Source organism: Martes martes (genome assembly GCF_963455335.1).
Source record: "Martes martes genome assembly, chromosome: 3".
Classification (NCBI taxonomy): Eukaryota; Metazoa; Chordata; class Mammalia; order Carnivora; family Mustelidae; genus Martes; species Martes martes.
Window position 1 is genome coordinate 142,677,200 of NC_137890.1, and position 26,921 is coordinate 142,704,120.

General features: G+C 39.4%; 1 protein-coding gene across 4 annotated transcripts in view; it reads right to left on the bottom strand.

Moving 5' to 3' along the window:
* Nucleotides 1-839: 839 nt before the first annotated feature.
* Nucleotides 840-26,921, bottom strand: part of GPD2 (glycerol-3-phosphate dehydrogenase 2) — a 143,517-nt gene continuing 117,435 nt past the window's right edge. For 2 of the 4 annotated variants that reach the window (XM_080798928.1, XM_080798927.1), the window contains exons 10-18: nucleotides 16,444-16,578; nucleotides 16,016-16,191; nucleotides 15,307-15,438; nucleotides 14,032-14,190; nucleotides 7,845-7,957; nucleotides 7,682-7,760; nucleotides 7,393-7,491; nucleotides 4,141-4,262; nucleotides 840-2,132 (exon numbers count right to left, since the gene is read on the bottom strand). In XM_080798928.1, the coding sequence (XP_080655054.1) occupies nucleotides 2,129-2,132; nucleotides 4,141-4,262; nucleotides 7,393-7,491; nucleotides 7,682-7,760; nucleotides 7,845-7,957; nucleotides 14,032-14,190; nucleotides 15,307-15,438; nucleotides 16,016-16,191; nucleotides 16,444-16,578 (1,019 nt within the window). In that variant the 3' untranslated portion in view covers nucleotides 840-2,128. Of the gene's footprint in view, nucleotides 2,133-2,907; nucleotides 4,263-7,392; nucleotides 7,492-7,681; nucleotides 7,761-7,844; nucleotides 7,958-14,031; nucleotides 14,191-15,306; nucleotides 15,439-16,015; nucleotides 16,192-16,443; nucleotides 16,579-26,921 lie in introns of those variants that run through there. The other 2 variants (XM_080798926.1, XM_080798925.1) reach the window with 1 other exon arrangement.

Here is a 26,921-nt window from a genome sequence, read left to right on the forward strand (position 1 = left end):
ATAAGCTAGCTCACTGGACGACGTTTTGAGCTGCAATATATTTTTCTCCAGGCACTGAACAAACAGCTCATTGTTGCAAGCCTGTCCGGGAGTCATCGCTTTGCGGGATTCTATACAATTTCAAAGAACCTTCAGAAACTCACACAGGCCTTTAAGCATGTAAAACCAGGAGGCCGCACATCTAAACCACAAATGGAGAACGTGCTCCATATACATGTGTAAATCAAAACCTATAAAATAACATGGGCATTATAAAATTTGTGTTAAAACTGATAACAGCTTTACTGATTTACTGACAATGAAAATATATAGCATTTTTTCTGTCAGAGCATTTATCAACACTTGGCAACCCTGCACTAACTTGACATGTAAGATGATCAAAATGGATTATGTAATCTTTCCCATTCATTTCTATTGATTTTAGTTATGATAAAATTCATCAGTGTGCCTGGGAACACTCAGCCTGAAAAGCTCTGGTTGACCAAGTCGGGGGGGGGGGGGTGGAGGAAAGAAAAAAAAAAAAAAGAATTCAACAGAGTTATAATGGGATGAATATAATTTTAGAATAGGATTGCACAAATACAGAAGTCGTGCCCTAAAGGCTCCAGCAACAAATTAATACAAATAATTCTGGCAGTCTCATAAAATTACATTTGTCTATGCAGAGATTCACTTTTGAGATAAAATTACAAAATTCCAAGCCAGAAGAATTAATGGGTAAGTGCCATTTAAAAAAAAAAAAAAAGTTGTTGGAAATATTTTCAAACTTTTTTTAAACTTCAACAGTAATCAAAGTTATTTCTCTGACTGTAAGTAACATCAAAATGCCAGCAACTGGACCATTTTAATCAGTTTTATTGATTCGTGCTTTCAGTTCTTATTCAGTTAAAAACAAGGCACATTAAATACATCTTCTTATTGCTCTATAAATGCATGCAGCTCATTCTGTATATCAAAAGTAATAAATAATGGCGATAAAACACCAAGACAGTTATAAAAATGACAACCCAGCCTCAAACACAGTATTTAACAGTCCCATCTAGAACAATAACCCAACACATACATGAAAGGGCCACGTATAAAGGCATGCAGTGCGCATATCCACTCCAGCACTGGCTTGTACTTGAGTCTTTAAAAACATAGTAGGGCTTTTTTATTCCCTGAAAACGGTGGACATAATGCAAAACAGTGCAAGTTAGAGAGTCACTGACTTTAATGTTATTACATTCATAGGCCAAAAATCTTTACCAATACATAAAAAAGGAAATAAGATCGGTGATCATCCTTACAGTATGTTTAGTCAAAGTCACAATGAAATTTGTGTTGTTGTACAAGAGACAAAGCAACGCATTTTGGAAAAGACAAAACGAAGCTAGAAACTAAAGCAGAATAGGGAGCATGCATTTAATCGTAGAAATCCTAAAGTTGCACTTGGTATAAATTGATTGAAAGCAAGAATCTTGCAAACAGCGTGAGGACTATGAGGCAGACAGCCTTGATTTAACAAATAATCCAGCATGGTCACTATTGTTAGGACTGTGGTATGGGGCTATTTAAAGGAGAATCCATGTCTTCCCCACAGATGGGGGTTCCTTCACCTGAATCCCCTTAAAGGCTCTTGAAACAAATCACTTGATGATAAAGACAATCTCTGCACCCCCCACCCCCACCCCCACAGAATCACCTAGTATCCCATACATACAAAAAGAAAAGAAAAATTCTCTTGTCCTTAGAATAGGTTTTGAAGGGGCTAATCCCTCCATTTCCTTTCCCCTTTTCTGAAATCAGGTACAGAAGCTGTACAGGTTTAATTAAGAACTCACACAAAAATGCGGGGGTGCTTTATTCACAGTAAAGACTTGGAACCAGCTCACTTCCAAGACGAGTCTCTGGGATTGGTGAAGGAGCGTATGTTTTAGAATTAGCAGATTTTCAGCAAAAGCAGAAACACTCAAAGGAAGCAAAGTGCGCTTTTCTTTGTCCTTAAAGGAACTTACTCCAAGCAAAGCGTGCACAAACCAGCCTGTTGTACACACACAGTTCTGCACAGGCCAGTCAGCCTATTAAGCCGGTCCCTACTGTAATGGGTTCAGGGTTCAGGGAGGGCACAAGTTCTCGCTATCTTGATCTAACTAGAAAGAGAGAAAGAGAGAGAGCACAAATGTACTGTATTGTGGTACGTCATCTGTGGTGCTTTAAAGGACAGCATTTCTATCAAGGGTCACCAGGTTCTAAACAGTGGAACTTATTGTCTTGATTAAAAAACAAAAACAAAAACAAAAAAACACACTAACTTACAAAGCCACATGCTTCTAATGTTTTTTTGTTTTTTTGTTTTTTTTAAAGGCAGTGTAAAATGCTCCCACGTTGAAAGAAAAATGTTCACAGTGATACCTGGGAGCATCCTTGGCTCCGTTTTAGGTTTTCCTTATGGAAGTGGCAAGTCTGAACTTCATTTAAAAAAACAAATGAATGTTTTGAAGTGGGGTGGGGGCTTAGGTTGAGTGAACCTCCAGTGTTAACGTTATGACCTCCAGGCTCATACCCCACTTGAATGAGGCAGAAAGGTACTCTACAATGGTCACATAAATAGAAATAACAGCAAAAAGTGTTTTATGTACCAGTTTAAAAAACAAACAAACAAACAAACAAACAAAAACAAACCTAAGATCTCAAGTCTGTGCAATTAAAGCCTGCCATTAAATATAGAGTTCTATCTCCTATTACATACATAACCTGATCTTAGAAAATAAAAAGGCAGGTAGTTAACCTCACAGAAGGAAGCACAGTGGGTAAAAATTCAGATCGTTGGTTAAAATGCTAGTGAAGTATTGCAAAAGCATACCACATTGGCCCTTTAAATTCAATGCATTATTTGTTAAATTCAATGCAGATTTATTTTTGTTTGTGTGTGTGTGTGTGTGTGTGTGTGTGTGTGGTGCAGGAGGGGTCTGTGTGTGGGTGAGTTGTGCGTGGTTTTATTTCTTTTCTTTTTCTCTGTGGTTGAGAACTTTTCCACGAAGGAGAAAGGCTTTAAGCAACCCAAATGACCTTGAATACTGCAGCATTGTGCCTTTTTACAAATAATTATAATTAAAGTTAACTAAAGGTTACTTCGATCCTCTTTTACTCTCCATTTGAAATTACTCCCCCAAAATGATGCAATAAACTAAGCCAAATAAGGCCATGTTTGACAACAGCACATGCTCCACAGTTTAGGATTTGGGGATTGAAAATCGTGCTATCGTGTGTGGATATACACACACAGATTTTAAATCTTTAACTTTATTACTACTGTAAGGATTTGAGAAGTTTAGTCTCATCCCATTACATCCAACTTGCCACTTAAAAGCTGGTTTTAAAATATGAAAAGCAAGGATCTTCCTGGCAACTATAATAGTCAAAGAAAAACCAGCAGTGACTGGGGGAAGAAAAAAAAAAAAAAACGAATTGCTGAGACGAAACTATCAGTGTAATCCAGCAAATGTCAATGCTATCCTTATCGTACACCTGTGATTCTGGAAGCGTTCAGAGCTTCTCTTTGAGACTCGCTCCTGTAACCAGATCTAAACTTTGTCTTCCCTCTCCAGTTTTGCCAGTCATACCCTGGATATGAAACTACACAATATTGTTTGGATGGGGAAGACAGACCAGTTCTGGGAAGAAGGATCTGCGCGGTCTCCAGAAATGCTATCATTTCTATAGGTCCCTCCCTGCTCAATTTCTGTTAGGAGCAAATCTTAACGTCCAGAGCTTAACGTCCAGAGCTTTGTGCACGTCACGAAATTTTTCCAGCTTCTATTCAATTTCGGCCAAAATGCTCTGTCCTTAAGACTGACCCAGAATAAATGAAGAGACGAACAAAAAGGGAGTATGTCCAGTCTAACAGGTTACAAAACGGATGCAAAACATTAAATCGGTGTGCACTGAAAGTGAGAAACAAGATAAAATACACTGTTCAGGAGCTAGATTGAATGGCAAAGACAAATCAACGCCCTAAAGCTTTGGAATGTTTCCCAGTGTTAACAAAGGCAGCTACCCGTAGCCACTATTTTGGAGAGGAGTAAGTCAGCTCTGGTTGTTACATGATGATTCGTTGTCCCTGTGCCTGCGGGCTGTGGACGGACCGCCCAGACTCACAATCCTCCACAGCTTCGGTCCACTGGAATGGGGACTCTTCTGTCAAGGTTCTCTTCGGCGGTTTTCATCAGGATCGCCAGCCGGCTTCCGGACACCCTTCCTTTCTGAATAGCACTCATCAGCTTCGAGAGAAAATAGGCAACAGGGTCAGAAGGCAAGCATGCTTCCCCGCTTCTTCACCGCATTTTAATGGTTACCTCTGCAGCGGCTCCATCAAAAACCCATAGCAGGTGCTACAGCTCCAATAAGAAGAAAACAATCTTTGAACATCTCAAAAGGCAGGAAAGGGGCAGGTGTTTCAGGGCTGTGGAAACTATACCTACCTAGCCAATCAGCCTGCTTTTAAAATGCAAATCAAATGCATCCTCTTTGCCCCTTTCATGTGCTCAGGGCACATATTTTTTTGGAGCCACTCAAATATTGGATCTGTAATTTCATTTAAAAATCTTAAAAAGGAATCTCGGGGATTGAACAAAGACAAATCATGACCTATATTTAACTACTCTTTTTTAGTGTTACTGTACTTGACAACTTCAAGTCCCTTAAATCCAAATTCCTTTAAGACTTTTTAAAGTAATTTACATTTAAGTCCTTGAAATGGACCCAGAGATCTACCTTAAGAATTAAAAGCACTCCACAGCCCAGATTTTAGTTAATTCATTTTTATCCAATGGATAAAATCAGAATTAGTCTTGAAATTACATGCAGTCAGCGGGCAAAGGCCTTTAATCTGGAAGGCACTTTGCAATTATGAGCATGGGGATTTTTTTTCTTTCTTTCTCAAGTTGATGTGGTTTTAACTATTTGCTTTTCTTGATCTCACTTCCCCAATCTTTTGTATTTATTTATTTGAAAAAGAACTCAGCCATTCACCAGGAAAAATTCTCAAAATATTTTTAGGGTTATACTCTTTAGCCTACAGAGATACATTTCTTAAAAATGACTCTGAATAAGAGTCAGAGGCATCTGCCAAAGGGCTGGATCAGAATTTCATGACCTTATTAAAAGCTGTTTCACAAGCCACTGATTATTAGAGATGGACTCCTACATGCAGGGCGTCATTAGAGCCCAAACCTAAAAATAAAGTCATGTAACCATGAAACATCTGTAGTGATCGTTCCATGATGATTACTGAAAACACAGATCTATATTCAAATAGGTGTTTCATGGGATAAACATGGGCTCTTTATGTTCAGAAAAGAAAAATAATTTATTTTAAAAAAACAAATAATTTATTGTTAAAAAAACAAATGTTGTAACGTAAAGAAAGCTGACACCTAAAGACAGAACAATTTACTGTTTATTGTTTTGTCTATGGTTCCATGAAGACCTTCTAAGTTTATCGGAGCTAACAAAACTGATAGAGCTAGAGTTTTTTTCTTGATTCATAAACATTATATGATGTACCAACCTTTAAAAATTCAGTTTTCTTTAAACATTACAAGTATCTTGAAACCATATTATGAGGGGAAAAAACAACAACAACAACATTCAGGTGTGAATATATTTCATGAGAAATATGGTCAGCATTTTTTAAGTTGAAAATTACACTGTGTATTTGTACTTAGTAGAAGCATGAATAGTCTCTTTCATTTAGAAGTGGACAAGAAATAATTATTTAAAAACTCTACAAGGAAATCTGCAGATGGTTTAAATTATTTTCCATGTGTTTAATTCTATTGCACTCAAGAAAATTACTTAAAACCCAAGCCACATAGCATATCCATAAAATTAGACTCTTATTGTTTCTAAAACTCCAGATCTTTCAACCCTAAATGCTATTGTTTATTTACAACACACATGAAATGAAGCATAAGCTATTTCTTTGAAGAAAAGTTTTCTAAAATTCTGAGACAAACAATAAGATATTCTTGAGAAAAAACTAGACCAAAAAAAAAATGTATTCAATGGTTTCTAATTCCCCAGCATATATTTTAAACTCCATTTCAAATGTGCACTTAAACAGTAAGCTAAAGAACTAAACATTCTTTTTTGTAATGCTGGACACAACCTGTGAAAATTTTCTGCATTTAGATTCAACAATGCTCTTATCTGCAGCTCATCTCCAGAGAGACAATTACCATTTCCTTTGCCTTGATATTGTTTGTTTAACTTGACACAGTGAAGAAAGGGCTGACATTGACCAAAATCCCCAGCATTAATTTATTTCATGTTCAGCATTCATCATTGCCAGGGTACAAGCAAGACCTGGCATTCATTTGAAATACCTGCCCCAAGAAGCACTGTGGAAAAAACCCGGCCACTTGGAAACCAGTGCATTCTTCGTATGATCAGAGTCCTAAGGACAGCTACAAATAATGTATGGGTTTATTAAATTTCTTTCTTTTAAGGAACTTTTAAGGAATGATGTGTAGCCTCCAGTTGGAAGTTAGAATAACAGAATTTGCTTTCTTCACGATTAAGATTTAACAATTGAGACTTGGGGAAGTGGAACAATGGAAATAGAAATGCTTGAATTATGGGGTCTTGACCCCCAAAATACAGGTTTCCTTTCTTTTGCTTTTCAGGTTCTTCATAATGTAGGAATATAAAAATTACATTGCAGGGTCTCTAGTAAATATCCTCAAATCAATACAACTAGGATTTTTTTTTTAACATCTTTAAAAAAATTACTTTCCACATTAGAAATATGGTGTGTGCCTCTTTTGAAGCAGGTAAAAAATGGTCTGGCAGTGGTAGTCCATGGCATATTTTTCTAAAAAGCATACTTCTTATTCAGCCCTTTAAACCATGATTAACTTGTTAATCGAAATTGCCCAACACAACAGAATGTCTTAGAAGAAGAAAACAAAACAAAGAAAAAAACAAGAAAGAAAGAAAGAAAGAGAACAGAACATGCTCCATGCAGAGCCTGATCCTTGAGTGCAGACTGAGGCAAACTTTGCTGGCTTCAAGCATTCTTTTTTTCAGAATGATGTGACAACCCTGTGGACTTAAGAATCCATCCTGAGGGGGCGCCTGGGTGGCTCAGTGGGTTAAAGCCTCTGCCTTTGGCTCAGGTCATGATCCCAGGGTCCTGGGATGGAGCCCTGCATCAGGCTCTCTGCTTGGCAGGGAGCCTGGTTCCCCCTCTCTCTGTCTCTGCCTGCCTCTCTGCCTACTTGTGATCTCTGCCTGTCAAATAAATAAAATCTTAAAAAAAAAAAAAAAAGAAAGAATCCATTCTCGAACAGCCATTCACAACCAAAATATAAAAACCGAACGCACATGTTTCCCCTCACCACAGCTCACCTGCAAAAACTCATTGAGTTCCACCTGTCCATTTTTGTTCAAGTCTACTTCATTCAGAATTTCATGTAGGGTATTCTCATCCATTTGGACGTTGATACTCTAAATGAAAAGAAAGCACAAAATAAGGAGGTTTAATTAAAAATGATGCATGCCCTTTTATTAAAGCTACCAACCTTTCAAAAATTACAGGAGAAAATTATTTATAGAAAGCATTAGAGGCAGAAAAAATGATCTAATCGAGTTTTTATGTTTTTCTGCTAGCAAAGACATTGAGCTAAAAAAATATTACCTCTAATACACGCTGAACATCAACAATGGTAATAAAGCCCTTTTGGTCTGCATCGAACTTATGAAATCTCTTCTTGTACCTGGAACACAACATTGAACATTGGAAAAACATACCTACGTAGGTCAATTCAAAACAGAGAAATAAGGAAACTTATTAGAAGTACCTGTCGATGTCGGAAGGCAGAAGGCTAATTTCAGAGCGATCTGTTAACTGTTCTGATCGAGATTTATAGCCCATTTCATAATACAGAAACTTCCTGGCTGTTTCAAGTTCCTCCTAAAACACAAGCATACATAAAGTTCAAAGATTTATGGAAAGAATTATTGATTTTTTTTCCTTTCTTACTTTTCTGACCAGCACAATTTTTATTTCTTCCAGTTTCACTGAAGTATAATTTATATTCAATAAAATGCACCTATTTTAGATACACAGTTTGATGTATACTCTACCACGATCAAGATATAGAACATTTCTATCACCCGAAGACGCTTCCTCTGGCCCTTTTTTTTTCAGTTGATCTGCTAGGCTCAAGCCATCACTGATCTGCTTTCTGTCTCCAGAGTGTTTCTGTCTTTTCTCGAGTTTCACATAAAAGGGCCCCTATAGGGACGCCTGGGTGGCTCAGTTGGTTAAGCAGCTGCCTTCAGCTCAGGTCATGATCCCAGCGTCCTGGGATCGAGTCCCACATCGGGCTCCTTGCTTGGCAGGGAGCCTGCTTCTCCCTCTGACTCTGCCTGTGCTCGCTCACTCTCTCTCCCTCTCTCTCTCTGACAAATAAATAAATAAAATCTTTAAAAAATAGATAAATAGATAAATAAATAAATAAGGGTCCCTGTAGTACATAGTGTTTTCTGCCTGACTGCTTTCACACAGCATGATGATTCTGAGACTCATTCATGTTGTTGAGTATTTTAATATTTTGTTTCTTTTTCCTGAGGAATATTCTCACCCAGTATCATCTAGCCAAATCTAGAGAACCCAATCCTTGTGGTTTAGTGACAAATAAAGCAATTAAAGGTGACAAACAGCCACTATGATGTGGAGGCAAAGTCACTGACGGACATCATCGGATCAGCTACATTGGATCAGCTTTGTCACAAGGATGCTGAGAGTTGGGTGGGAGTTACAGAGTCAGGAGAAGAAACAAGTTCTCCGAACAGTTACTCTGACACTTCCCACTGTCCCCAGTCCCAGCAGATAGTAACTATTGTTGAGAACACTGTCTTGGTTTTTCACGGCACTCTGCTGCTGGCTTACAGCTTACAAACCGTCTTTTTCTTTCCTTTCTCTTTTTGGAATTTTGTACTACATTTGCCCACCTTCTGTCTTCTGGTTCTGTTCTTATTTGCCACAATATTTTAAAGCTCAACGGTAGTTAAATAATCCCATCTGCAAATTCTCTGAGTACCCAGAGATATCATTTTTCTGGGCTGGCATATAAACTCGTTTAGAGCAGCCTCCTATTTGAATATCTATTTCCTCTTACCAATATTTATTTTGCTCTTTTCACACTGAAAACTGTTCTCCTTGACAAAAAAAGAAGGAAAGAAATTTGGTTTTAGACTCTGAGTTGAATTGTTCTCTCTTTTCTCCAGCATTCAAGAATATGGTGCCACTCATTTGAAGCAGTGATCTAGGTTAGGCCTTGCATGCATTCTTTTCGATTTTTAAAATTTATTTTGGGGGGCACCTGGGTGGCTCAGTGGGTTAAAGCCTCTGCCTTCAGCTCAGGTCATGATCCCAGGGTCCTGGGATCGAGCCCCTCATTGGGCTCTCTGCTCCGCGGGGAGCCTGCTTCCTCTCTCTCTCTCTGTCTCTGCCTGCCTCTCTGCCTCCTTGTAATCTCTGCCTGTCAAATAAATAAATAAAATATTTAAAAGAGAAAAGTTTTTAAAAAATAAATAAATAAAATAAAATTTATTTTTGGTGTCCTTAGCATTTTTTCCCCCTGACACTGTTAGGGGAAACTCCTGACACTGTTCTATTCCTACATTCGCATTAGTCCAGGAACCCTTTCATTGCGGAGCACCTGTCTTCCATCTATTTTGAAGATTTTTTTTTTTTTTTTTAAATTTGACAGAGATCACAAGTAGACACAGAGGCAGGCAGAGAGAGAGGAGGAAGCAGGCTCCCCGGGGAGCAGAGAGCCCAATGCGGGGCTCGATCCCAGGACCCCGGGATCATGACCTGAGCCAAAGGCAGAGGCTTTAACCCACTGAGCCACCCAGGCGCCCCTATTTTAAATGTGGTGTTTATCAGCTGGCTTTGTTCTGAATCACAGTCCCGTTTCTTCACTTGCTGCCCCCTTTTCCTTCTCATAAGAATCAATTTTGAAAAAATTTCTTTTTGTGAGGCCCTCTCAATTGACTTAAGTGGTCTTCTCTTTAAAGTCTCTCAAGGAAACGTATGTATGTATGAAGGTATAAAATCCGCCTCATTAACGCGATGGCAGCATTTCCCAACATTCATCTTGAGTAGTGCTAGTCTCCCTCCCTCCAGCCCTTCCAAAGAGTGAGAGGTGGGTCCATCTCTGAATAAGTTCCCTTTTGGACACGGACAATGCACACAGGCATTTGAAAGCACCAAATCATCTGTGCTAAAGAAAAAAAAAATGGTTTCCTTTGTTGAACTCAGAGTTTCCCAAATTCTTCTGTCCATGTAGTCATGTTTTGGTTTACACCTTGCAGAGCACAACCTGGCAATGTCCCATTCTCTAAATGTCCACCAACTCCTCTATCAACCCCCAGTTCCCTTAGACAATGTCTTCTTCCCTTATCAGTTCTTCCAATGTTGGATTCGATCTCTCAAGTAGCTGTTCTCTAAATCTTCCTCTCAATTTTGAAAATTGACATGCATTTCTGAGGTATATACTGGTTGTAACCACTCAATTAGATTTCAAGATCCTTGAAACTATGAGCTAGTTATTATTCCCCTAAAATATTTGGTATAACGCTCAGTATACAAGTCACTCATTAAGTATTGACTGGGAAAAACAACCACAATTCATCTACAGAGAGTTATTTATCACCTTGTTCTGCTTTCACTTTTGCAGGTTAAATAATCCCAATGCTTTTAACCTTTTCTCAGAAGTCCAGCTTTCTAACCTTTAATTCTTTTTTTTTTTCCTTCTCCTTTGTTCTCTCTAGACTGTCCACAGGTCTCATTAATGCTCCTACAGCTCAGATACTAGGTAATAACTTGAGGTCGTTTATTTCTCTTACTTTGTTGAGGGGGGATGGGAGAATATTCTGAGCACATGAATCTATTCATAAAACTTGAACTGAATGAAGTTAAATCTAGTTTCCTCAGGAGGGCCAAACACAGCCAGTTTACAGAATTTTCTTCCTCCTTCCTACCTCCTACAGCCTGAATTCCTGGCACCAGCTATCTTCCTGCATATTCAAATCTTTCCAACCATAATTTTTACAGGAACACATTATCCCCAATCTTTCTATATGGTTAAAAAAAAAAAGAAAAGAAAAGATTGGCATTAGTAAAGGCACAAGTTTCATTCTTGGGTTGTCTCTGTAGGCAGCTTTAGTCCATCAAATCGAAATCGACACTGGAAGAGCTACATCCAGTCCTGTCAACGCGTGGGCAACAGGGCAACGTGGGGAAAGCCCAGGCCCTGAAATCAGAGTATCTGGCTTCAGTCCCTGTTCCACAATTTACTAGCTGTATGAACTCTGACTGGATGTACTCACTGAGCCTGTGTTGTCATCTATAAAAAGGGGGTAAAGGCTAACCAAAGGTTAACCTTGTGGTCAGGTGGAGGACCTCTTCAGCCAGTGACTCCTGCCATCAGTACACTACAAACATTGCACTAAAGTTAGGAGAAATTTCAAAAGGCAGGGTCATGGTTTCACCCCCGAAGACCCTGAATTTGATAGTCTAAAGCCAAGCCTCAAAAATCTGTTTGCTTTCCCTGTAGTTCAGGTGATTCTGATATGTAACCACCTTTGGGAATCTATACCAGAATGAGAATGTTTTAAGGACAGGATCTATGCTCAGGCCTTCCTTACACCTTCCATATAGGACACAGATGCTCAGTTATGTTCATTCACTCATTGACAGTTATTTATTGAGGGCCTGCCATGACCGGCACTGAGGTTACAGAAACAAAGCAGATCATGTCCTCTCCTTTGGAAAGCTCATTTCCTGAATGAGAGGCAGACAACAAATAAACAAACAACAGAATACATGATATATCCAATAGGAATAGATGTCAAAGAGAAAAATAATGTAGGGAGAGGGACAGGAAGTGAAGGGCTAGGCCATGAGGGTACCTAGGAAAGAACATTCCAGGCAGAGGGATCAGCAGGACTTAAATAAGGAAGAGCAACTCAGCTTTGTGGGGAGTGAGTGAATGGGAAGTGCACAGGGCTCAGAAAGGTGGTGGCCGGATCCTGGAGACCTTGTAAACCGCTGTCACGACTTTGGCTTTGAGTAAACCAGAGGGCGTTTCGGCAAAATTGTTCATTATCAGTCCTCATCCTACTAGTCGATCAGCATCATTTGATACAGTAGATTACTTTTCTTTTCTTGAAATATTTTCTTCCTTTCCTTCTGGAACACAACTCCCTCTTCAGTCTTTTCACCCTTTCTCCAACCTCGCTAGCTATCACTTTCCCTTGCTCGGGGCGTCTTCCTTATCCACCCCACTTCCAAACTCTGGAGAGCTCCAGGGCTGTGTTTGAACAACTTGCTGTTATCTCACTGCACAAACTCCCTATATGATCTCTTCCAGCCTGATGGCTTAAAAACCAACAGAGATTTATATCTTTAGTTCAGACCTCCCCTCTGAACTCCATTCGGACTGACATATCCAAAGATCTGGGCTTATGTTTCAATAGAATCGCTTAAGTTGTTAAAGTAAGAATACTGCCCTGTGGGAGGGAAGTTTTTATAATAAACCATGGAAGAAATGCTGGTAGCTGAAAGCAGGGTGATAGCAGCTGACTGTGCTAAGAAGGGGATGAATTCAAGCCACTATTTGAAGATAAATATGGTAGTTTGTGGATGGATTCAGATCAGGTATGATACTGAGATTTAGGTCTAAGGAACTAAAAGGTGGAATAGCTATTTTTGACATGGAGAGGTCAGTAGTAGTAGTAGTCGTGAGTGCTGGTGGTGGTAGTGATTAGGGAGAGAGAGGAGGAGATCCAAAAGAGATGGTGCCATGGATTGAACTGCCCACCCCCCCAAATCCATATGTTGAAGCCCTAACCCCCAGTGTGATGGTATTCAGAGATGGGGCTTTGGTGAGGTAATTAGGTTTAGATGAGTCTTGAGAATGGGATCCCTCTTCCTCCCTCTCTCTCCTCCATGTGAGGACACAGCAAGATGGCAGCTCTCTGAAAGCCAGCAAGAGCACTCTCACCAGAAACCAACCATGCTGGCACTCTGATCTCAGACTTCTAGCCTCCAGAATTGAGAGAAAGGAATACCTGTTGTTAAGTCTAGGTAAGCATAATCCTAGACTGCAGTATTCTGTAATAGCAGCCTGACTAGATGAAGACAGAGAGGATTCCAGAAAGGAGTTCAAGAAGGAGGGAGGAATCAACTGTGTCAATGCCACTAAATGCGTGAGTAATGGAGGACCGAGAACTGACAAGTATATTGAGCAACATGGAAGCCAGGGGTGAGCGTGATCAGAGCTAGTCTCAGAAAGTGGCAAAAACAAGCTTCAGTGGAACCGGTTTAAGAAAGACTGGGCAGGGGGTAAGGAATGGAACCAAGGAGCACAGAAAGCATTTTTTTCCTATAAATACATGAAAATGTCTCTGCATATTATAACAACTTGGTTTAATTAAAAATCATGAAAATCTTCTGTTTATTACAACAAGCCCAGGGCTGTACATGTGGGCATCTGAGCATCACTTTTTTTTTTTTTAATTTGGATATAAATATAAAATTCCAAATGACACAAATCAATAAGCATTTAGTGGTCAGGCAATAAAACCACTATTTCCTACCAAGGGCAAATTTGCACAAGTGTGAATTTCACCATGGAAATTTAGAATACATTCTAAAAGTGTTTTCAATGAAAACCAGAAAAGGTTCTACCCACAATCATTATTATCCTACTTTTTCAGGAATTATGACCACAAATGGAAGAGTATTTTTCTAAAAGGGATTTTCCAGAAACAAACAACACATTTTGAAACCAGAATATCTTTCTAGTTGGGATCCTAAGACCTAGCAATACTAAACACGCTCCCCACATGCAGAACCTGGCAAGAAATCAAAAGTTCCCACTGAAAACTATACTGGCCTCTACTAACAGACCAAGACGTGACATGTCTTGTGGTTTTCAAGGAACTGTGGATTTAAAGACTTCTACAGAATACCTCTTTTTTGTAATCATCCCAATTCAGTTCTCTGCCCATCAGTTCAACGATCCTGGGGAGGGCTTCCTCTGCTGCCTGGACATTTAAGAAGGCCAGGCGAGTCCGCCGGGAAATCATATCCACTGCTGTACAGGCATACTCCTTAATCCCATATTTCACCTGAGTTGAAATTAAAGCAAAATTATCAGTGTGGGCCTTATCTTTAAAAGAAGAAATAAAATTTCACTTAAAAATAATTCACGCTTAGGGGAAAGTGACATTGCTCTCTATAGACCCTGGTCCTCTAAGAGGCATGACACAAATAAGGACATCATACAAGCTCCCCAACCACCTGCTGAAGGAGGTTTGTAAATTGGGACAAAATGGAAAAAAGCTGATGCCTTCTTCCTGAACTGACCCTGGCACAAACATGCAAACTGCATCGTTTCCCATTTACCACCCACAGTACTCACTTACCTCCTTGCTTATACATCATACGGATGTTAATTTACATACCCATGTAGGCAAAGAACAGTATAAAAGTATGGTTTCAGGGCACCTGGGTGGCTCAGTGGGTTAAAGCCTCTGCCTTCCACTCAGGTCATGATCCCAGAGTCCTGGGATCAAGCCCCGCATCGGGCTCTCTGCTCAACAGGGAGCCTGCTTCCTTCTCTCTCTGCCTGCCTCTCTGCCTACTTGTGATCTCTGTCTCTCAAATAAATAAATTAAAAATCTTAAAAAAAAAAAAAAAAGTATGGTTTCATCTCTTTAGGCTGTCCAGAGTTTTCTGTCTAAGAGTATCAAGAGGACAGAAGGCTTGTGGTTAACCAACAAACAAATGCTCACTGGGTCCTCGTCCTTTAAAGTACAATGAATCATAAATAAATATAAAGCCTGGTCTCTGGTTCCACAAAATGTAGAAACTCGATGAGAAATAAAGCTTCAGTCTTTGGGAAGTTAAGTGCAAACCAAGGTATGTCAACAGCCAGCGAGTGAGTATAAACTCGAGGAGTTGCAAATTTACAAAAGAGGCAAACAACTGTGAAGTCATAAGACTTGGGGTAGCTCTGCAGAAGAGGAAGGAATACATCCTTTCTATTAAAATCATTTCCACTGTCCATATCACTTCAGATTTAACATGTAAGTTTATAAACGAAGGGATCTGGGCAGGGCAGACATTTTCCTGAAGGCTTTGGCTGGCAAATGGGCATTAAACCCTAGCCATATACATAATTTTTCAGTAGGTGACCAGCATCTTATGGCAGACAGGAGATTCCCACGTAGCCACTCACATACCTCTGCTTCAATGTATGGAAATTCTGACACAAGACGCACACCAACGATGGGCCACCTTTTTCCAGTTACGCTTGCCATCTTGGCCACCTCAAAAGCCTTGTCACCATAGGTGGCGGCGAGATGCTGTGCCACCTAGGGAAACCAGACTGCATTAGGCAGGTACTTTGAAGAGTAATACCTTCTAGGCACGAAGCGGGAAAAAAAAAAAAAAAAAAAAAAAAAAAAAAAAAGCACATGCTTATCCTGTCAGTTCTTCACGGCCCGTAACTAATCGTTCCAGGAGGGTATTAGATTTTGATTTTGTGGGAGGAAACCACTTGGGCTCTGAGTGCTTAGGCCAGCACTAACTCTGCCACACATGTATCACTGTATCAGTGACTGATGAAGCTTCGGCTTGACTCTGCCCCCAGTGTCACTTCTGAAGAACAGCCTTCCGTATACTCGAGACAGAAAGAATGTGGGATGATGCTCTGTCTGCGGAGAACAAACCAAACCCACCCCAGACTTTAAAATAGAAACTAGTGTGTGCCTTGCTTTTTAGGCAACTGAAGAAAAGTATGATCAGCTTTTTTCCTTAGTTCACTTCCACAACATGCAGACAGAAACGAACCCGGCAAAAGGAAATTCTAAATCAGGGAGGCCTCCTGGTTGCCAATTCTGTTTGTGGCAGTAGTGAGATGAGGTGGAGAAAAAGATGATTCACACCCACCTCACTTTCAAGTCCATAATCCTGGACAAGCCTAATGTACAGCGTGGGGCTCCAATCTTTGCCCCCTTGAAGGAAAAGCCCAACTGTTCTGCTTGGTCCTGCTTTAAAATTGTGAGCTTTGATAGCAGCATTTATGGTATCTTCTGCCATAGATCGATACGTTGTCCACTTTCCACCTACAAATAATTTGATAAATAATTCATTAGGTTACCACCCCCTATTTTTCTTATAATGACCCCTTTGCTAACTGATTTATACCAAAATTCACCTGTTGTTTATAATAAATACAGCAAAGAGATCTGTAAGACCTTACTCAGAATCATCAAAAAAAATTCTCTGTTCATTAGCATCAAGAGAGATTCTGGCGTGACAGTTTGACTCTGGGTCCTATCTAAAACACACCCAAAACACAAGGTAATATGCCATACCTGCTATAGTGATGAGGCCACTCTCACTGATGTCCACGACATGATTTCGGGAGATGGACTGAGTATCTGCAGACTTGGGATCTGTAACAAGGGGACGGATACCACTCCACGCTGCCAGGACGTCCCCTCTTCTCACTGGCAAGAATCAATGGGAAGGGTTAAGAGGTTGCCTTAAAGATATTTCAACAAAACTCTGAGATAGTTAATAAACAGGAGAGAATTCAGTAAAAGGAGCACATGAATATGGGCTTTGAAAGAGAGAAGAAACCCTTAAATATAACAACTGAGTCGATAAGTACAACAAAAACTCAAAGAATTCCTTTATTACAAAGATAATCTGAACCAAAAAAAAGCAAATAACCTGAACATCACTGACACTGATTCCTACCAAAAGAGGAAACAAAAGAAACACGTTAGCAATCCTCAGCTGGAAGGATCTAGAATAGCTGAAAGAAACAATGACAACAAAGTAGAAACAAAACAAAGACAAACCTAGAGATTTGTGGACTTGTTACCTTTCCTCCCAGAATATACCTAGCTCTCTCTTCTCAGGAAAGACAAAGATCCTTACTAAACACACAAGGCTGTAACAGGGTATCTTCTTCCCTCATCAGTGCTACCATCTTACTGAGCATTTATATTAGGCCTAGGCTTGTCAAAGCACTTCATTTACACATTTCATCTCATTTAATCTCACAGAGACCCACAGCATCAGTTATTATTATTCTCACCATAGAAAAGAGAGGGGGAAAAAAAAAAAAAAACTGAAAAAGTTTAACCACCTAGCCCAAAGCAAACATCTTATAGATGCTAGAAGAGCATAAGAACCCAGTTCTTCCTTATTATAAAGTTCATATCCTTACTCACTAATGTACTATCTTTCAACTCTTGACAATTTCTGTTTCCCCCGCCTTATCCCATTATCCTTGTAACTGGCTCAAAAATAGGCATACCGGCTCTTCCCAGTTTAGGGGCACCATATTTCTGTTACAGTGTACAAAAGTCTTTGAATATTCAAGATCCCATGAAATTTCGCTTACACTGTCAGAATACAATTACCTTGTTATACCAAGAATTGACAGACTTTAAAATAGAATTGGACAGCTGTTGCACAGCACCCATTACTGGCCTAAAAATGGCTAAGGAGAGTAGCCTCGTTGTGGCTCTGGTGTACCATGAGTGGCAAGGGGAAGGCCCAAGGGCAGAGTTTCCAGAATCTACTCTTCCTTATCCAGATCAGCGACAGGAATGGCTTAGCTCTTTTCTTCTCCATTCTTCACATCAAGGAGCTAATCACATGCACCAACCCAAGACTTGCCAAATGATGTAGATGATTAGGAGGTGAATGCTTCCCTGGTCCTGCTGCATTTACTCTCACAGACCAGTTAATCTAACCCTGGATAACGGAACAGTAAGTCCAGGTTTGCTCTGACCATGACTTGGGATCAGGTGCTTACCTCCTTCATCTTATTTCCAGCCATGACCCTCACTGACGAAAAGGTCACTGTCTTTAAAACATCAAAACAATGGGAAAATTGGATATCCTCATGCAGAGGGATAAGCTCAAAGTATAGAACATTTAGGGGAAAAAATAGGAAAATCTACATGACATTGGGTTTGACAATGATTTCTCGTATATGATACCAAAGACATAGGCTAATAAAGAAAAAAAAAGATAAAATGGACTTCTCAAAATTAAAAACTTCTGTGTATTCAGAGACACTATCAACAGAATGAAAAAGCAACCCATATAGCAGGAAAAAATATTTGTAAATTATATCTCTGACAAGGAGTTAGTATCCAGAATATATAAGAACTCTTAAAACTCAGTAACTAAAAAAAGACAACCTGACTAAAAAAATGGACAAAGGCTTTTAAAAGATATTTCTCCAGAAAAGATATAAAAATGGCCAATAAGCACATAAAATATTGCTCAGTATCACTAATAGTTAGAAAAATGCAAACAAAAAACCCAATGAGATACACCTTCATATCCATTAGGATGATTATTATAAAAAGCTAAAAAAAAAACCACACACAGAGAAAAACAAACTTCGGTGAGGATGTGGAGAAATTGGGATAGCCTTATGCACTACTGATGGGAAAGTAATATGATGTAGCCACTATTGATAAGTGCAATGGCAGTTCCTCAAAAATTCAACATAGAATTACCATATTACTTAACAATGACAATTCTGGGTACATACACACCCCAAAGAACTGAAAACCAAAAAATTTGTACACTCCCATGTTCATAGCAGAATCATTCATAACAGTCAAAATATGGAAATAACCCAAGCGACCACCAATAGATGAATGGCTAAACAACACGTGGTCTATACACACAATGGAATATTATTCAGCTTTGAAAAGTAAGGGAATTCTGTCACATGTACCTTGAAGACATTATGCTAAGTAAAATAAATCATTCACAGAAGGACGAATACTGTATAGTTCCATTTATACGAAATACCTAGAGTAGTTAAATTCGTAGTGACAGTAAGCAAAATGGTGATTGCCAGGGGAAGGGAGTTGGGTATATGAGGTCAGTGTTTAAACGGTACAGAGTTGAGGAGAATAAAAAAGATCTGGAGATGGATAGTGGCAATGGTTGCACAAAAATGTGAATATATTTAATGCCACAGAACTGTATGCTTAAAAATGGTTAAACAGATAAAAAGATAATTTTTTTTAAAATCAAGACAAAAGGAAAATTTGACATAATTCAAGTCTCAAGATTAAGGAAAATATTTTACATGTAACACATAAATATCAGGACACTTACCAGCCCATACCACGCCCAAACTTCGTTCAAATCAAAGTATGTCATTAACGAGAGCACAGTTTTGTGAGCAGAGGACAATATGGATTTCAGATCCCACTCAGTCCTTGGGAACATGCCCGTGTACAGTGAACCTCCTGTGTTTATACACGGCACCACCTGAAATCCTCTCGAAAATATCTAGCAGACTATATGGAAAGAGTCACAAAGACTCCTTGAAATGACTGGAATAGTTCAAAAAAATGTTTTTAAAAGATGTCTAACCAAGTACAGGGGAAAGACCCTAAAAACAAATTGTACTGAATGACAGATAATTCTTCTACCTTGACCTCAGATGAGGAAAAAAAAAAAAAAAGATTTCTGGTGAAGAAAAATTCACCTAAGGAAAGTGTGGCATATTTTAATGTACCTCCTTGAGGGCCACACTCTTAACGTGACACATGTCTGCAGTGGTGTATAATCAAATCTCTATCTAAACACCTCATCAAAGGAAAGGAAGAGGAAGAAACATCATAAGCTGGTGCAGAAAGCCGAAGGCTTCCAGTCTCGTTAGCTGGAGACCTAAGGGAGTCTCAACACTGAGATTCCATTTCTCAATCTGCCTTTCTGATATGTGTATTCTCTCAATTAGGTTTATCCTGACGGCTTCCATGGAATGAGGGTTAATTCTTGCTTCATGCAATTCCACAAAAGTCTTGTGAAACGTCCACACAAATCATGCAATGTTTCAATCTTTACAAAAAACCTAACTAGGAAATTACCACTATTTTCCATCAGAGTTCAAATAGCCCTCTGAGTCAAAAATAAAACTTAACCAACCACATAGAACGTCATTGTGGTCACCACAGTCTGCAGAGCATGTCTGTGAAATTCCTTAGGCGGCCACACTGATCAGGAATTTGACTTCAACTCTTAAAGCCCTCTGACTGATTTTAAAATTATTTGATGGAAAATTAGACTATCTAGAGTAAATCTGAAGCATATGCAGAGTGTTTGTGGCAAATGCTTTACCTTTTCTTGTATAACAGGCAGAAAAACACATTCGCAAGATTGTGTTGTCTAAAACAAGAAGACCAAACTAAAATATTTGAGGTTTCCCTTCTAGAGAAATATTAAATAAAACATTATGTATACTGATCCCATTTTTAATCCTTACTCTTTAAGTTGATATTGAAAAAAAGAAAACACTACCAAGAAGAGTTTATAATATATTAGGCATCTTAATTTATTTTCTATTTTAGCATTTAGCTCTTTAACTCCAGAATTATATCAGATTAATGTTGGGATTAAATTTATCTAAAAAGATACATGTCAGGATAATCAAATTTTAAGTCATATTTAAAATATGAATCAGTCTTTATGGTCTGCAGGATTTTTACATTATTAGACCGGAGGGTGGTTGGATCAGGTTATCTATCCGTTCTCCCAACCTTCAGATTTAATGATTTTTGTGGATTATTCAAAATGCTGAGAGGTTCCTGCTGAGGGATAACGTGCTTGTACCTCTCCCCCACTGGAATTAAGTGATGACTGGTCAGGGCCACAGGCATAACCTAAGTCCATAGAGCAGAGCAGAGCTAAGCACATAAAACACGAATTCTAACCTCTCGTATAAAAGATGGCAACTAACTAAACTAACATGTTTCGCTCCTTATCACCTACTCACCCACAGTGGAAACCTTGCACACTGTTAAACAAACCCTAATTAAAGTTCTTTGGAGAAAGAGATTCAAAAGCAGTAGACAGAAGAGAGAATCGTTAAGCTATCTTTTAATTCTGCCTGAAACGGGGGCAGCTGTATTGGCTGGAAACCACCCCAGGATGGAGCCAACTTGGAGGGTGACAGAGTGAGGAGAAATAAGGCCCATGTACCTTAGGCATTGCAGAAGCACTGAATTTCTCACCTCTTGATCCGTCGTAGGTCTGGAGGGTTTTGTTTTGTTTTGTTTTTTGTTTTTTTACAAGATAAGACACTTATTTTATAAAACAAACAAAAAAATACAAATTCAATGACTCTCTTAAATCGAGTATTTCCTTCTCTAAAAGTGTGTATAAATACATCTTGATTCCATCGAGCAGCCCTGTGCCATAGACTTCTCGGCGGTGCTGGAAATGCTCTACCTCTATACCCCCAATTCACTAGCCACTTGAGGCAGGAGCCTGGGAAGCACTTGAAATGTGCTTCATGTGACTGAGGAACTGAATTTCAAATTTTATTTAATTTTAACTAATTAAAAATGAAACAGCCGCGCAATATGCACATGCATGGGCTGTGATATTACACAAGGTAGCTCCAGAATAAAAACCCCCAAGCAGTAGGTCTCACCCTTGTCCCAGTAGGTCATCAAGCCGGGTACACCCCACCACGGCTCCCTCACCCACATCTCTAAATGAGCATCCTTTCAGCGAAATTTGATTGTATTTCCTTCTCTCCCGAGAATACAATCCGCTGTAATAACGTGTTTTCCTCCCAAATATTTTACTGTCCTGATATGTTCCATATCTGTCATTTTGAAGTATCCTCCTTCTCTCATGAGTTCAAAGAGATAAAAATCATTTTTACCAAATCAAATACTAAAAGTTACTAAATTAAGTACGAACTTTTACTAAATTAAATACTGAAGTATTTACTAAACTAAGTACTACCCTCAAGTTCTTGCCCAGAAATCATTTCTATCATTCAGGTTGTAGCCAAGAGTAGGTAGCGGACATTACCTACTTTAAATTCTCCAAGGTATAATACGTGAAAGAAAATCATTCAAGTCAAGGCTTTATGGTTCAGAGCTCAAAAATTCATCTTGGTTTTTCTTGTTCTTATACTGCCAGGATAGCTAAACCAAGTTTCATTGCTGGTTCATTTTTCTCACCATGTTCAAAGTCTTTAGCAATGTCAATTCTAATATTTCCCAATACCCCAAATGCTCCATCAAGTAGGGGTCATGTAGAGTGATCAATAAATATGAAGCAGCCTATTAAAACATTCTCTAAACTTTTTTGTATCAAACAAGAACAGCCTACATTACAAAATCAAAAGCAATAATATTTGGGCTTCCAAGCCAATATCCCAAGCTTTGCATGTAATGATTATATATTTAAACAACTGGATATTCTCCTTTAACATAAATAAATGCTTTAATAAAACAAGATGACAGGAAACGACACTACTATGGGAATTGAGGAAAGTCCTCATTAAACACCACTTATTAGAACAGCTCACCCAGGGGGCACCCCGTGGGCACCCAGTCGACTGTTTTAAGTGCCAAATGCCTAGATGTTTAAAAGCCCACATGAGCCCCTCCACAGCGTGTAAAAGTAATTGGTCATATTTTCAAAAAGAGAGTCCCTTTACCATCACGTTTAAGGATTATTTTTGTTGCAATCCCAATCAATAACTCCTTCAGGTTTTGGTGTATATAATATATAAAGAGTAAAATGTAAATAATAAAGTTCAATAGACATTTTTCACAGCTGGTTGACAAGACTAAGTGCTGTGTAATTGTTTCAAATTATAATGAATACTTCTACTCTTAACACCTTGGCAAGACAAGTGTTTGTTTTAAAAATTAATAGAAAATGAAGCCCACAGGAAGTGACAATTAAGAGCCAAATGCGCGGCTTTGCCTCACGTGGGTTATTTAGCCATACGTTTTGGGGTGTTCTTTCTCATGTTTGCCGCTTGCAGAAAATCAATAAAAAGCATGCGAAAATATCTTAACGAACACAGGGGAAATAGTGTCAGAAATCAATACTTCTCTACCAGCATGTTTAACCTGCTGAAATGAAGTGTTAATCACAGAAATAGGATACCATATTACATTTATAAACTAATGAAACTAGAAAAAGCAGAGCGTGTGACACTATCATTAAACAGCTGGAAGACATCCAAGCCTGTGTAAGTTGATAACCCTGGTACACTCTCTGGCAGGGAAAAGGCAGGTCTGCAGCGAGTCGATATGGCCAGCTCGGTTGTTAATTGAATAACAGGCAATCTATAAACAGTACTAATTGCATATGTGAAAACCTGTGTACGACTCAAGACGCTGCCTGGAGAAACACTCCAGAAAAACTACACGGATAAAGCACTCGGCAAATCTCCTGTCTCTCTCAATCCCTTCAAGTCATAGCTTTGTTTCACCACTGCCTCCTTCTGATTAACCTCCCCTCGGCCGACTTAATGATACATTTTTCAAAAGATCATTTTTCTTCCTTGCCCGATACACACCACACAACTATCAATTACCCATTTCAGAAAAGAACAAACAAGTAATCTAGAAAATTCAGCCTGTGAATGGAAAGCTTTCTAAATCGTAAAAGAAGACATGGTCTTATTCCCAACAGGCAAAATGCTTTTCAGAATTGTTCCGACGCATTCTGCAGAAGTGTGGCAGCTGCTGAGAACAGCATGGAGTGTTAAGATTTGACACTTTTTTTTTTTTCCTTCTTCCTTAAGGATATAGCCATTTGGGGAGGCTCAGAAACTGTTGTCAGAATTTTACTTATTCATCCATTTAATAAATCCTTTTAAAATGATTATGTCAACCCTGGTGAATGCAAAACATTTCAAAACTACTGCTCTAGGACCTAAACAAACTTGATTTTTTCCAATCTGCAGAGAAGACTTCTTGGCCCGAGGGATTAGTTATGAGATAGGAAATCTCCTCTACTTTAACATTCAAATCCAAATAAGGCCAGTCCAGAGCAAAGGTCATTAACATTCTGCAAGTGTCTAGCAACTTCCAGGAAATGAAATGAGAGACGTAATCCACTCCCTGGTGGATATAACATCACATCATAAAACCTGGAACTACCAGTCAGAGAACCCTGTGGTACTCAGAGGCTAGACTGACTTGTCGTCATCCTGGCTCCAACACGAACAAACTGTGGGCAAGAGGCTCACAGTCATGGGGCCTCAGTCTCCATGTCTATAAAGTGGGAACAGCAAAATACACCAGGTAAGGTTGTCATGAGGAATCAGATGGTATGGGCAATATGGTCCGTAGAGTGTCTAGCCTAAAATGTGTTCGGTAATTGTAGAGTTTTAAAAAATAAAGCATGTATTAGCCATTATTGACAAATGGAAGGGCTAAAAGATGGGCAGCACCAGCCTACTGTCAAAGAACTGAGTAGCGCCTGAAGCTGACTTCCTCTCTACCCTTCATCATAATGGAAGAGAAATCGAGTTACTCCAAAATTCCTTGAAAAAATACATATTTATACATTTCCACTTAAGATAAAAGCACACAGTAGCAAACTGCACTCTTCCAAGACTGAGGGAAACTCCTCAAATATGAGGCCTTTGATCAACTAGAAATACAAATGGAAAAAAAAAAACCCACCAAACTATAAGGGATTATTAATTAATTACTAGTTTTTAAAAAGAACAAGTTGATAAGTGGCACAGGTGTGACAGACGGTGGGCACAGGGAACTAAGTGAAGTATATGGAGGAGCTGTCACCTCTGCTTTTACCCCAGATACTTACTCCCCAGGGAATTTTCTTTTTTTTTTCTTTTTAAGATTTTATTTATTTATTTGACAGACAGAGATCACAAGTAGGCAGAGAGGCAGGCAGAGAGAGACGGGGAAGCAGACTCCCCGCTGAGCTGAGCAGAGAGCCGGATACGGGGCTCGATCCCAGGACCCTGGGATCATGCCCTGAGCTTGATCCCAGGACCCTGGGATCATGCCCTGAGCCGAAGGCAGAGGCTTTAACCTGCTGAGCCACCCAGGCGCCCCATTCCCCCAGGGAATTCTTAATCCCAAGGGTCCCTGGACTGTTAGGAGATAGGCCTGATTTATAGTGTTTAGATATGAATTTTGGCCACTTTTACCAAAAATCAAAATTGGCAAAAAACAAAAAACAAAAACAAAACAAAACAAAAAACCTTTTTGTCAGTTTTACCAATTCACCTGACTACCAAAAGGCATGTGAATTGACAAGACTTTCCCAGGCCACCCCAGTCCCAGCAGGCATTGCTCAGTGCCCTCTGCATTCACAGGCAGAATAAAAGTGAGGAAGGGGCACAGGCTTCTGTCTCTGCTACAGCCCAAGGCTCATTTCACTGGTGGAAATCCCCACCTACGACATGGGCACAGCGGCTTTTGGAACCTACACCTGCTTTCAGCACATGCAGCCTCTCAGCACATATAAGCAGTTAGATTTCTCATCTTACTGCATTTGAACTTTAAGAATTTGGAAACTGTCAACATAGAGCTCTCTGCTCTTGAATTAATTTTACTTCTTGCTCCAACAATCTAAACTTCCTGCTTGCTCTTAGGGCCCACTATAAACACCCTTTTAACAAATATCATACTCAGGCAAATGTGAAATGAAGCAGGGTTTGTTAACAATAGTCAATCCATTAAAATACAATCATATCCGGATGAAACTCCTCTTAGATTTCAAAAGGAAAAAAAAAAAAGTATCCAGCTAAAATTGCATTGCATTTTGAGTACTGAAATTTCAGCGGACATTGAACAAGGCATGACCATTTCCCAAATAACTCTCTGTGAGGGTGTGTGTGTGTGAGCGTATAAACATTAGCCCTGTAGATCTCAGTTACATTTGGTTAATATATTTGTGCCATGAATGTAGGTACCCAAAAAGACTTTGCTTAAAATGAAACGACATCCGTTACTTGAAATCAGAAGAAACTAAAACTATACAATATGGATCATTCAATTAAACTAGGAGAGTCCCCGGGACCATTTTTTTAAAGCAGTTTGTTTTGTTTGTTTGCAAATGTGTGATCACAAGATGACAAAAAAATCCTTTAGGGAAAAAGGATTCATAGATTTTAGTGAGTCACATCAAGAAGAAAATTGTGTCTCTGCATGTCCTCCACTGAAGCCAACATTACAGAAGATTCCTGATATAAATAGATGAAAACTATTTTTCAAAAATCTTAAAATTTCTATCTTAATATAGAAAGATTTTCGCTACCCGCATCAAAAACCCTGAAAGCTCCTATTACTAATTCATTTTCCCTCAAAACAAGGATGAGTAGCATACCAGACACAACAAGCTTGAAAGCTGAATAAAGAACCCTTACCGTCCAGGAGCTCCAAGTAAGAGTGTATCTTAGACTCTTCCCTATAATACAATGTTGTGATACACTTGACCAACGTTCTATGGAAGTACAAAGGATAAGAACAGACAGTTTCTGAAGTAGAAACAGTACTTTGGCAAGATGAGAAGTTGGGAGAACGGGCATCCCAGAGCGAAGCTTCCTCCTAAGCAAAGTGTGAGGTTTAAAACGCATGAACTGATTTGGAAAGAGCAAGACTATAAAATGCATAAAGGTGGGCTGGCGGAGTATGAAGCAGCAAAGACCAGTCGTGATGGGCCTTAGGGCGCATGCGAGATAGTTTAGAATTTCTCCCGAAGTCAACGAGGAGACATCCCAGGGATATTCTTGAGCAAGGAGGTGACGATGAGAATTTTAGGAGGGTCCCGGTGGCAGGGTCAGCCTGCAGGGGCACCGGGGCCTGACCTCTGGAGGCCAGTTAGAGGGCCCATGTAACTGCTTGAGTGAGAAGTTGACGCTGGTGTGACCAGGACAATGAAATGAGAGGGGATTTCCGTGATACCTCAGAGGGAGCATGGGTAGGAACTGGACTGGGTGTGGAGGGAGAAGGACCACCATAGACGGGCATGCCATTTCTAGCTCGAGTGACTAGGTGGTGAGGCTAGGAAC